This window comes from Meriones unguiculatus, chromosome 20 (genome assembly GCF_030254825.1).
Source record: "Meriones unguiculatus strain TT.TT164.6M chromosome 20, Bangor_MerUng_6.1, whole genome shotgun sequence".
NCBI lineage: Eukaryota > Metazoa > Chordata > Mammalia > Rodentia > Muridae > Meriones > Meriones unguiculatus.
Genome location: NC_083367.1, coordinates 73,009,034 through 73,021,904, shown reverse-complemented (window position 1 = coordinate 73,021,904; position 12,871 = coordinate 73,009,034). Strand labels below are relative to the sequence as shown.

The 12,871-nt window shown below is 39.3% G+C and overlaps 1 protein-coding gene and 1 long non-coding RNA gene across 2 annotated transcripts in view; one reads left to right on the top strand and one right to left on the bottom strand.

Moving 5' to 3' along the window:
- The window catches only part of Adgb (androglobin), a 142,692-nt gene extending 131,439 nt beyond the window's left edge, over positions 1 to 11,253 (top strand). Inside the window, exons 35-37 of the mRNA XM_060373216.1 lie at positions 6,423 to 6,516; positions 7,165 to 7,348; positions 10,815 to 11,253. Coding sequence (XP_060229199.1) covers positions 6,423 to 6,516; positions 7,165 to 7,348; positions 10,815 to 11,000 — 464 coding nt within the window. The 3' untranslated portion in view covers positions 11,001 to 11,253. The remainder of the gene's footprint in view (positions 1 to 6,422; positions 6,517 to 7,164; positions 7,349 to 10,814) is intronic.
- The window catches only part of LOC132649462 (uncharacterized), a 41,740-nt gene continuing 36,133 nt past the window's right edge, over positions 7,265 to 12,871 (bottom strand). Inside the window, exons 2-3 of the long non-coding RNA XR_009587905.1 lie at positions 8,235 to 8,374; positions 7,265 to 7,387 (exon numbers count right to left, since the gene is read on the bottom strand). This is a non-coding gene — a long non-coding RNA (uncharacterized LOC132649462). The remainder of the gene's footprint in view (positions 7,388 to 8,234; positions 8,375 to 12,871) is intronic.

The following is a 12,871-nucleotide window of genomic DNA, read 5'->3' as shown; positions in this document are numbered from 1 at the left end:
TGTAAAAACTGTTGTCACACAAATGAAAATAGCAGCAAATCAAAAAATCAAGACATAACCAAGGCAGTGCTCAGAGGAAGTTTGTGGGGATGAACATCTCCTTCAAAAAGTGACCTCACTACCTACCACAGTTTCCAGAACTAGAGAACTGAGAACAGAGCTAATGCAAATTTAGAAGGAAAGACATAAAAACCAGAGCAGAAACAAATGAAATAAGTCTCAAAATCAAAATACAAATGAGTAGCTATACTAACCTTTAAAAGGAGGAGAAGAGACTCAAATAAGTAAAAATAGGAGGTGGAAGGAAGACACTAAGATTAACAGTAGGGAAATAAAAAGGTGCTATGGAGATTGGTATGAGCAATTATATGCTTGCAGTGACCTGGAATAGATGGACAAGGTCCTGGACACACAGTGTATAGGGATTTGATGATGAAGGGTTAGGAACTGGCTCAGCAGATAATGTGCCTGCTTTGGAAACAGGAATTCAGATCTGCATCTCTAGTGCTTGCCAGCTTAGAAACATGTGGGTGCCCAGATTTTGCTGGCCAGTTTAGTTTAGTGAAACAGTGAGCTCCAAGTTCAATGAGAGACCATGTCTCAAAAAGTAAGCTGCCAGCCATAGAGGAAGACACCTCTTGAATTTTGGCTTCGGTGTGCTTTCTTGTACATACAGAAACACACACACACTCACAAACACACAGAATAATAAATAATAAATTAAAATTTAGGTGATCCATGATGAAGAAATAGAAAACCCAAACAGACCAACTACATGGATGAATCGGTAATACATTCTCCATCAGAGAAAATCTCAGGACAAGGTAGCACCGCATTACCTTGAATCAATCAGATATGTGTCAAGCAACATGAGTTCTTAAGACTTTAACACTCATTCTCTGAAGCTAGCATTACACTAGTCTCAAATCAGACAGGCACAACAATAAAAGCAGAAAACTACCAGACAATATCCTTGATGAAATTAGATGAAAAAAGTTCTCAACAAAACCTGACAAAACCTGAGGGGCCAGAGAGGTGAATCAGTCTTTTATGGCTGATAAACACCTTCAGCAAAGTGTTTATTAACTAAAAAAAAAAAAAAAAAAAAAACCAAATTGGTATCCCTCCTTTATACAAGCAGTAAACAGGCTGAGAAAGAAATTAGGGGAAAACATCCTTTACGATAGCAACAAATAATATAAAGTTTCTTTATATTTTATGCTATAAAATATCTTTATATTTTATATTATTTGTGTAACTCTAACCAAGCAAGTGTTCTTGTATGACAAGAACATCAAGTCTTTGAAGAAATAAGTCAAAGAAAATATCAGAAGATGGAAGGATCTCATGGATCAGTAGAATTAACATAGTAAAAATGGCCATCTTACTAAAGCAATCTACAGATTCAATGCAATTTCCACCAAAATTCCAACACAAATCTTTACAGACCTTGAAAGAGCAACCATCAATTTCACATGGAAAAATAAAAGACCCAGGATAGCTAAAACAACTTTGTACAATAAAAGGACTGGAGGTATCACCATCTCTGATTTCAAGCTATACTTCAGAGCAATAGTAATTAAAAAAAAAAAGCCTAGTATTAGCATAGAAACAGACAGGTTAAGCCAGGTGCTGTGGTGCACTCCCGCAACCCTAGCACTTGGGAGGCAGAGGCACGATCTCTGTGAATTTGAAGACAGCCTGATCTACAAAGTAAGTCCAGAACAGCCAAGGCTACCCAGACCCTGTCTTGAAAAAGTCAAACAAATAAACAATAACCCCCCCCAACAAACAAACAAACAGAAAACAACAGCAACAACAAAAAAGAAACAGACAGGTTGATCAATGGAATGGAACTGAAGACCCAGAAATAAACCCACACTTCTATGAGCACTTTATTTTCAACAAAGAAACCAAAAGCATACAGTAGAAAAGAAAACATATTCAACAATTGATGCTGGTCTAACTGAATGTGTGCATATAAAATAATGCAAATACATTCATAGTTATCACCCTGCACAAAACTCAAGTCTAAGAGGATCAAAGGCCTCAACATAAAACCAGATACACTAATCTATTAGAAGAGAAAGTAGGGGATAGCCTTGAACTCATTAGCATAGGAGACAACTTCTTAAACAGAGTACCAACAGCTCAGGCTCTAAGACCAACAATTAAAAAACGAGACCTTATGAAGCTTCTGTAAGGCAAAGGACACCGTCAGTAGGACAAAATGGCAGCATACAGATTGGGAAAAGATCTTCACCAACCCTACATCCAACAAAAGGCTAATATCGAAACTATATAAAGAACTCAAGAAATTAAATACCAGAAAACCAAAAAAGCAAAATTAAAAATGAGGTTCAGAGCTAAACAGAGAATTTTCAACAGAAGAATTTCCAATGGCCAAGAAACACTTAAGGAAATCTTCAATGTTCTTAGTCATCAGGGAAATGCAAATCAAAAAAACTTTGAAATTCTATCTTCAACTCCTTAGAATGTCCAAGATCAAAAACTGAAGTGACAGCATATGCTGGTGAGGATGTAGAGAAAGGGGAACCTTCCTCCATTGCTGGTGGGAGTGCAAACTTGTACAACCACTTTGGAAATCAATCTGGTGGTTTCTCAGAAAATTGGGAATCGCTCTACCTCAGGACCCAGCTAACACTACTCCTGGGCATATACATAAAAGATGCTCCACCATACCACAAGGACACTTTCTCAACTATGTTGATAGCAGCTTTATTTGTAATAGCCAGTATCTGGAAACAAACTAGATCTCCCTCAACCAAAGAAAGGATAAAGAAACTGGTATGTCTACTGAATACTACTCAGCTATTAAAAACAAGAAAATAATGAAATTTGTAGGCAAATGGATGGAACTGGAAAATGTCATCCTGAATGAGGTAACCCTGACCCAGAAAGACATGCATGGTATGTTCTCACTTATATATTATACATTAGCCATAATGTACAAGATAACCATGCTACAACCCACAGACACAAAGAAGTGAAGGAGGACACAAAAGGAAGATGGTTGAATCTCACACAGAAGAGGAAATAAAATAGAAATCTGAAGTAGATGGAAGGAGGGAGCTGTGTGGGAGACAGGGTGGGAATGGTAACTTACTGGGGTGGGGATCTGGTGTGGGGAGAGGGGTGGGTTGGTGTGACCAGAAGACAGAATAAAAATTGGTGGGGGAGTCCATAGGGATGATCCTAGCTGAGATACACAACAGTGGGGGATATGGAGACTGAAGTCACCACCTTTTGTAGCCAGGTGGAACTTCCAGTGGAGGGAGGACAAACAGCAACCCATCCATAAAACCTTCCACCCAAGATTTGCCTTGCCTTCAAAGAGTGTAGGGATATAGATGGAGCAGAGATTGAGGAAATGGCAAAGCAATGACTGGCCCAACATGAGACCCATCCTATGGGAGAGAGCCAGCCTCTGACACTGTTAATGACGCTCTGCTATAGGAGCCTAGTATAACTGTCTTCTGAAAGGCTTCATCCAGCAGCTGATACAAACAGATGCAGAGACCCAAAGCCAAACAATAGACCAAGCTTGGGGAGTCTTGTGGAAGAGTGGGGGGAAGGATTTAGAGAGTTGGAGAGGTCAAGGACACCACACAAAGACCTACAGAGCAAATGAATCTGGGCCCATGGGCCTCACAGAGACTGAACCAACAGCCAAAGAGCTTACATGGCCAGACCTAGACTCTCTACACATGTGTAACAGATGTGCAGTATGGTCATCATGTGAGTTCCCTAACAATGGGAGTAGGGGCTATCTGTGACTCTGTTGCTTGCCTATGGATCCCTTTTCCCTAGCTGGGCTGCCTTGTCTGGCCTCAGTGGAAGAAGATGTACTTAGTTCTGTAGTGACTTGAAGTGTCAGGGTGGATTGATACTCCTTGGAGAGCCTACCCTTCTCTGAGAAAGAAGGAGAGGTGGGGAAGAGGAGAGGGTAGTTTGAAATGGGGACTGGGAGGAGAGGAGAGAGGGAGCTGGAATCTGGCTGTAAAGTGATTAAATAAATAAAAATTTTAAAAACTGACAAACCAAATACAACATCACATTAAAATATTATTTACTATGACCAAGTAGGATTCAAACCAAGGATGTAACTATAGTTCAAAAGATTATTAAATAGAATATGTCACATAAACAAAATGAAGAACAAGAAAGCAGAGAGGCTGGGCCAAACTCAACCTGTCGATCGGAAACCCAGTCCTATGATAACCAAGCAATTTATACAGTATTTCACAGTTCTGTGCATAAGGGTGAAGGGTATTGTTTCCTATTTACTACCTCAACAGTTTTCTGTATAGGCACATTTCATCTGTAAAGAGTGATGACATAGTTTGTTCTATTTCAATAAGATTTGTTATTCTTCTTCTTGCCTATTTGCTCTGCTAAGGCCTCCCAGATTATGTTTATGAAAGTGAAAATATTTATTCCAGATTTTAAGGCTGCTTCTTTTGACTTTCTTCTGTTCAGTAATATTAGAATCAGTATCCATATGAGCTTTGTCTTATTTGAAAAATGAACATGGAGTATGAAAAAGCAAGTAAAGGGAGCAATCAGGAAAGACTTGATACTGTACAATTATGACACTATTACCTTCTGGAAAATGTATCAATAAGACCAATAATTAAGTGGGCTATGTATGGGAGAAAAAAATAGCAGGGACTGGGTTCTTTCTGAGTCAGAGAATGTGTTCTCAAAGACATGTCAATACATGACTCTATACAGTTATCCAAACCATACAGTATATAAGACTTAAAGGAGATCTCCCCTATCAGTGGACTAGGGGAAGGGAATGGCAGGAGATGAGGGAGGAAGTGTGAATTGGGAGGGAATAATGGAGGGAGCTAGAGCTGGGATACAAAGTGAAAAAACTGTCATTACTAAAAAATAAAAATAAATAAATAAAATTTGCATTAAAAAAGACTTAAAGGAAAGGTAGTGTCTGGGAGCTGATGGTAATTGGGAGATATTGAAAATGGGGGGGAGAGGGGTATGTATTTGTAAAGGGTTAAGCAGAATACTTCCAATATTGCTGTGAATCCAAAACAACTCTTGGAAATAAGAATTGAAAACAGAGACAATGAGATGAAAAGACTTTTTTCTTTGTAATTTCAACCTTTATTATGTTATTCATTACAATCACTTTGGGGAGAGGGCTGGAGTTGGGTTAGTGGGATAAAGTACCTGCTTGCCGCATAAGCCTGACAACCTGAGTTCACTCCCACAGTAAGAAGTCAGATGTGGTGCCATGCATCTGTAATCCTAGAGGACGTGGGTGGAAATAGGAGAAGAGGGTGGACATTCATTGGCCAGCTGGTCTTGAGTATGTTGTACAGTATCAGAAAGAACAAAAACTCTGCCTCAAGAAGGTGAAAGGTGAAAACCAACTTGCAAAAGTTGTCCTCTGACCTCCCCTTGCATGCTATGGTGTGCATGATGACACATCGAAAGAAATAAAGAAAGAAGGAAGGAAGGAAGAGAGAAAGAAAGACAGGCAAACCTACTGTGGTTTGAAAGTCCCTTAAGAGGATTACTAATTTTACCATGTGATCCAACCCATTCCTGCTTATAGGAGATATCCATGAAAACAAAGCGAGATTCACCAATGTAGACTAAAGGCTGCCCAGAGCTTCTGCAGGGAATGGATACTGACTATAGAAGGGTGGGAATCTTGTTTGAAGAATGTAAAAGTGTTAAAGTTTGGATTTTTAAAATAATAATCAAAGAACCTAATAGTTTTATTTTAAAGTATTGTGTTGAATCCTTTAAGTGTTGTAGAATTTTTTGTTTTGTTCTGTTTTGCATGTAAACTATGCTTTCTTTTTATTTTAAAGACACAGTGTTCTGGAAATGTCAAAAGATAACTATCATTCAGAGACTTAAATTCTTTATTAAATCTGCTCTTTTGGCTCCCAATGGGTGCATGGAGTAAACGTTCCTTTACTGTTAAGTGTGTTTACTTTATATATTACTTAATCCAGTGGAAGGTACAATACTTTGTCTTAAGTACATTTAAGTTTTGTCTCCCATTGTGCTTAGCATGACTTTCAGAAATTTCTCAAGCTCTTTAAATTTTCAATCATTTAACTTGCTTACAATGAAACTTTGTAATTTGAAGTAAGAGTCTGTTTTTCTCTCATTTATTTAATGGTAATTAGAAAAGAATTTGTTAGTATTCTAATGGTGCGTATTCATTTTTTTACCTCATCCATTTAGCTATAGATAAACTTATACCAAACAGATGCTAACTCTAAAATATAATTCATAAGTGTATTTTAGTAAAATCCTAGCAAAAGCACAGGGTTGTTACTTAACAGAAAGCATTGTTTTCGACCAGAAGATACAATAACTGTTTAGCTATTCACTTCTGGAAGCCTGTGTTTGCTTTCCAGCAGTGCCCCATATACGATCTCAGACAGTTTTGGAAATGTCTCCACGTCTCATTCGAAAAGCACTAGAATTTATTGACTTCAGTCATTATGTACGGTAAGTTTTAGTAAACATGATTATTATAAACATGTGTATTCATAGAATCTTACATATATCTTCAATGGGCAGTTGCTAAATAACTGAAAAGTTGAAATTAAATGTTTATTATGTCTTAATTTTGTGTAAGTCTTTATAGCTGCATTTTTTTTCAGCTTAAGTTCGGCAAATGTTTTATTATATCACTCATTTACATGACTTATGTAAAAATTGGAACTTACATAAAGTCTTCATAATACCCACTACAATTACTTAATAAAGTTGCATTTTCTTTAAAACTAAAAAATAGGATAAGAGCTCATCACACATGCTTATATGTTTAAGAACATTGTCATACTTACTAAATGGAGAAATTCAAATGTAAAACCCATGACATATTCATAGTCTTGAACACCAGTACCCATATCTAATGATGTGTCTGAGTATACTGACATTCTTCATAATACTTTATTAAAATATCAGTGAGTCAGTATTCAGTTCCTAACCCATTTTTAAAAAGTTAATGTTTTATTCTACCATTCTTCATGTTTGGTTTGATTCATATCAGCTCACTGTTAACACAATTCTAAATTACTTTGCATTCTGAAATAATATTTCCTCTTAAGCTCTCAAATGACTTTCTTAATTCATCTGACATTTTACATCAAGGAAAGTAACTGATGAGGCTGTGCTGCAAACAGACGAACTGAACAAGCAGCAATCTATGCAGAAAGCAGAAGAAATCCACCAGTTCCGACAGTATAGGTCCCGAATCCTCAGCTTCAGAGACGTTGAACAGGAAGAACGGTTTAAGCTAAGGGATGAGGTCCTGGACATGTATGGGGAGATGCGGGTGAGTGTGGAAACACACATGACCACATTTGGCAAGCTCCTTTGAAACAGTGAAGAGAAAGCAGACTTATTCATCCGAGTAAAAAGAAGTCTTAATATTTAGCTCTATAGTTTTCCAGCTCCCAGAAAGGACTGGTATATGTTCACATCTCTCACCTCATTCACTGCCTGCTTAAAACCCCACTAACCTCTCCTAATAGGAACCTGTCTTAACAGGGGATGAATGTAGAAAATTATGGGGGAAACGACATGACCTGAGTTGGTAATGTCAGGCAGACCCAATGCTGGCTGTGCAGAAATGCTTTAGAATTTATCTGTTTGCTCACAGAACCCACACAAAATACCACACAGGCCCAGCAGTCTGGTACCATGGATATTCTGAAGTGAAAATGAAAGGGAAGATAACTAGGTTTACTTGGTTTATATATTTCTAAAAGTCACAGATCAAAAGCGCAACTTTTCAGTGTGGGCAGATACTGTTGCCCCATTTCTGTAGCAGCACTGAAGTACTTTACATAGACATGGTCCAAAGAAAAGCTTTCTATGCTGTGGAAGACTGAACTTAATTGAAACAAGATTATGGTACTGGAAATGCAGAGATACAGTAAATGTGTAAGGATGACTTCCATCTGTGATGATAGCCATTTATTGCTTTCTTTTCCCTTTCCTAATACTTATATATACACAAAAATATACACAATCATGCTCATATAGACACACAGACACTACACTGACGTGCAGACGCACATGCACGTATACATGCCACAAACACTCATACACACATACTGGTAGATGCACACACAAACACAAAGACACACAGGCATAGAGAGTTAAAGAACTTTTTAAATATTTTAACCATAATGATATTGGTTCACACTATTGCTTACTGATATGGAGGATTACGTGAGTTTGATGCTTCTTCTTGTCTGTTCGATAGGCACTTCAATCTCTCCAAATATCAACTGAAGCAATTTTAGCTCTCCTTCTTACTTCATGATGAACATGTTACTTCAGAATTATCTTTATCCTAGAAAATGGCAATCACAATTTCCCTTGTTCAGAGAAGAAACCTTTGAGACAGTCTTGTCTGTCACTCTTCACCAGTAATCCATTATCAAAATCTATTTACTCTGCCATGAGAATCCATTTGAATTTCAGTTGCCTCTCTTTACACCCCAAACCAGTGCAGACCATCATATGTTTCTGGTCATGGCTTTTTTACAAGGTCCCTCATTGATTAGCTACTTCCATCGTTTTTATTCTTTGATATTGTCTATTCTTGGCAACCAGATAGATCTGACATTTAGGATCAATTATTTTATTCTGTGGTGACAAACAACTTCACCATTTCAGTGACTAATAAAAAGATCTGGAAAACTTGTTTTCTATAAAAGAGGGTGGATTTTTGTCTCTGGGGGGTTTTATGGCTTTTTGTCCAACATATATAGCACTTCTAGTTACTTTACCAATAGTAACACCAAATCAAAGATAATACTTAACTGAGTGGGAAGACATCAAATAAGCAATTCTTTCTTTAGGAAAAAAATCAGAGAATAGTCAGATTTGTTTCACAAGCTTCGTCTTATGAAATCCTGGCATTTCTCATTCTTGGCACATGTCAGTGGTTCAGGACAGTGGGGTCCTTGTTATGTTTATTAAGATACTGAGTGAGGCTGAGAGAGATCTTATGCAGAAAACTCTCCTTTGACTATATGGACCACACTGAATTGATCATAGGAATTCAGCCATGATGGTTCTGTCCAGATATAGCGCATGATTGCCACGTACATTTCATTGGTTAAAACAAACCATGTGGTCACTCATAGCTTTAGAGATGGAGATTTGGTTGAATGTCCAACATAAAGAACTTTGAAACAATGCATTTCTGCTACTTAAGCAACCTGGTTGCTGTTACTTTGTAACAGTAGCTTTGGCAGATGGTGAGGTTACTTTGAGCCTGAGAAAGCATGGGGAAGTATTTATCCAGTGCACTAATGGCACTAAAGTATTATATACTTTCTTATTGTTTAACATGAAAGTGTAATATAGACACTAAACATGAATGCATTTTAAATCTGTCTCTCCTAGTGGAGGCTTTCATTTTGATTTATTCTTAGACTTAAAAAGGAAGAATAGGTATTGTGTTTGATAAATGAATCAGAATCGATGAATTATTGTTAAAATTGCATAGATTCAATATAACATAATACATTATCAGAAACAGGGAATTTCAAGGTCACTTGTCTTTCTGTGTTTGGTAGCTAAAGGAATACAATGGACAAGAGTGATGTGGAGAAGAAATATTAACTGGGATACTGAATTAAGAGTCTAGTCATCCAAGGGTGGGGTGCAAATAATCACCCTCATTTTGACTGAAGCCACTTAAAAGAGAAACCCTAGAGTAACACATTTCTTATCAATCAGGAGAAAATAACTCTTAGGAAAACTCTCAAAAGTTCACTGGCATAAGTTCAACAGACTTTATATACTTCTTTAAGATGCTTGTGTCTTACTCACTCTCATTTTCCTATATGCTAGAGCATCAAGTACCCATGAAGTTTACTTTAGGAATCCAATTTTCAGGTCAGTTAAAGTAGTTTATTTCATCAAAAGCATTTTGCCATCCAGCTATGCCAGCCTTTCCACAAAACCGTGTCAGTTGCAGAAATATGTGTGTGTGTATGTGTGTGTGTGAAACCTCAAAAAATTCAGCATGAAGAGAAAGCTTGCTTTTCTGGAAAGTTCTCTTTATGTTAGAATCAGTCCACTTACCCTCATTATCCGCTGTACTGAGTTTGAAGCAGTAAGCAACAGTGAGGCCTCCTCCACAGTCAGAGAGGAGAGAGAAAACCAGAGACTAACAAGAGGCCTTGAAATGGGACAGAGGAAGAGTCAGTAATGTGACATCTAGTGAGCCAAGAGGTCTATTGATAGTGAAGAGGAGGTTAAGTAGGAACAGAATCAAAAAATGATGTCAAGTGCAACTACATGCTGGTGCCTGGGTTCTAGATAAGTACTGTTATCTACTGCTCTTAGAATGAGAGAAAGAGAGTGAGCCAGGCACTAGTGCTCGGGGGCCTGCCGCACAGCTCCGGTACATCTTGTAAGCTTGTCAGAGATAGAATACAGCTGGGAAGCTAGTAATCTAGTGAGTGCAGTTGCTCTGTGAGCAACAGCTTGACCCGAACTCATTTAAACCAAAGTTCTGCTACAAAACCTCTCCAACTGCTCTGCCTTTCTGTGCTTCTTCCATGGGTGCTTTGTTGCTGTTTTTTTGTTTTGTTCTGTTTTAATTTTGCCATTCATTCCACTTGCCTTGTATCACAACTTTCAATTCATGTATTTCTAAATGTGAAGCCTGGTTATTGTCTTTGGTGAGTTTTCCCATTAGTCTGTTGGCACGAGGAAAGGATACTTCTGTATTATTATCCATGAAACTGATGGACATGGGGTTTGTTTTGAAACAGGACTCTGTAGATGAAGCCCGGCAGAAGATCCTTGATGCCCGGGAAGAATACAGAAACAAGTTGCTGGAGGCTGAGCGCCTGAGGCTGGAAGCTTTGGCAGCTCAGGAGGCTGCCATGAAGGCAGAATCAGAGAAGAAGTCTCCGGCTTCTGACTCGCAGAAGAAGAAGAAAGGGAAGAAAAAGTAACTACGCTGCATAGGGAAGGAGTTACTTTGCCTTTTAATAAAACATTAGATCAATTGAAACTGGAGAAAATGTTCCACCCTCATAGATTCTATATTTTAATGTTAAGATATTGGTTTTTCTTAGAATTTGAAGCCGTTAGCTTCTCAGATGTTCTAATTTCACTAAAATTGCTAACAAACGTTTAGATTGTAAATAAAATTCTGTGCGATTTACTTTGAATTTCCTAATTAAAATAAATTTATGCACTCATGTATGTGTGTGTGTACCTGCATGTGTGCACATGTCATAGTATACATTTAGAGGTCAAAAGCACTTTGGAGAGAGAAGGGGCTGTCTCTTCCACCTTGTCTGAGCAAAGGCTGTAGTTTCTGCTGCTGCCTTGTGTACTCCGGGCTGTGCACCCACTTCCCATATCACCATAGGAACACCATGAACACATAAGATTTCAAACTTGTGCTAACAAACTGACACCATACATAGGTTCCAGAGAAGTCTAACCAAGTCATCAGACTTCATGGCGACTTCTTTGTATGCGCTAAGACATCCTTCCAGCCCTGACTTTAAAGTTTTTTTTAATTATTTTAAATATGTTTATACATATTTGTATGTCTGCATATGTGTTATGCCTTTACAGAAGATGGCATCAGATCCCCTGGAACTATGTCCCGCCCTATGTGGGTTCCGGGAGGTGATCACGGGTATTCTATAAGAGCAGCAGGGCTCTTAAGTGCTGAGCCATCTCTCCAGTGCCCTGATTTTTAACTGGTAGTAAAACACAGTCCTATGTGAGTCAAAAGGGTTATCTTTGAAAAACATTAATAAAGACAGATATTTGTTGTTCTTAAGAGAAGCTGTTTTAAGTTTTAAAAGTTTTAAGTTTTAGAAGATTAATAAAGATTCTTCATAATTTGTGCCTTTTTATAAAAGCTGAACTTTAGTAAAATATTATTGGGTAAAATGGTTCCAGTGTGGACAAGGTTGAGGGGGCCAAGATGGCGGCACCGGGAGAACACTGTGTCTGAGAAGCGGGACAACACACTCCTTGCAGTGACCAGGAGACTGAACTCTGGGCCCTAAAACAACAACTATCATGATTCCCATGGGAACTGGTCGGGTCCACTCTTGGGCCACACAGCCAGAACTCAGAAGAGAACCCGGGTAACAAAGAGAACCCGGGTAACGCCGGCTTTGGGTCTCCAGGCTGTTGCCGCAAGCGTGCGTGTCACGATCACTTTCCCAGGCTGATTGGTGGACACAAGGGTGCCAGAGACTGGGAGTCCCAGTCACAAGAAAACCCCACGGGGAAGGAAAGTTGCAAGACTGGTCACAGGTCACCCAGTCTTTCCCTGGAAGGTCTCTCTGACCTCGGGTACCCGCTCCCGCCACGCTTGGAGAGCAGCTGTGCGCCCAGCTCAAAATCCCTACTCCCTCTTGGGAGGAGGCAGGAGGCATCCAGCAGAATCTGCCACAGACCACATTGTCTGTACCCCAACCCGAGATCGGGGCTGAGAAAACCCAATCCTTTCGGGCACTCCCCCAAATGCTGCCATAACCCGGCCACGGCGGAGTGGAAGGATAAAGAGACGCACAGAGGCTTCACAGTGCCGGAACTCCAATGCTGCCGGCGGCTCCTAGCAAACAAACTACAGCTCGGGATCTGGGACTGTGGTCATTCTACATGTCCTGAGATTCTCCTGGGTCCAGCGCAAAAGGTATAGCAGCAAGTTCTATCACTGGCGCGCCCTCCCCACCCCCCGACCCCTGGCCGAAAAACCCCCGGCTCAGGATCAGACTGAGAAGCCCCAACCCCTTCTGGCACTCCCCTGAGAGCACATACATAAGCTTGCCCTAGCAGAGGGGAAGGTCATAGG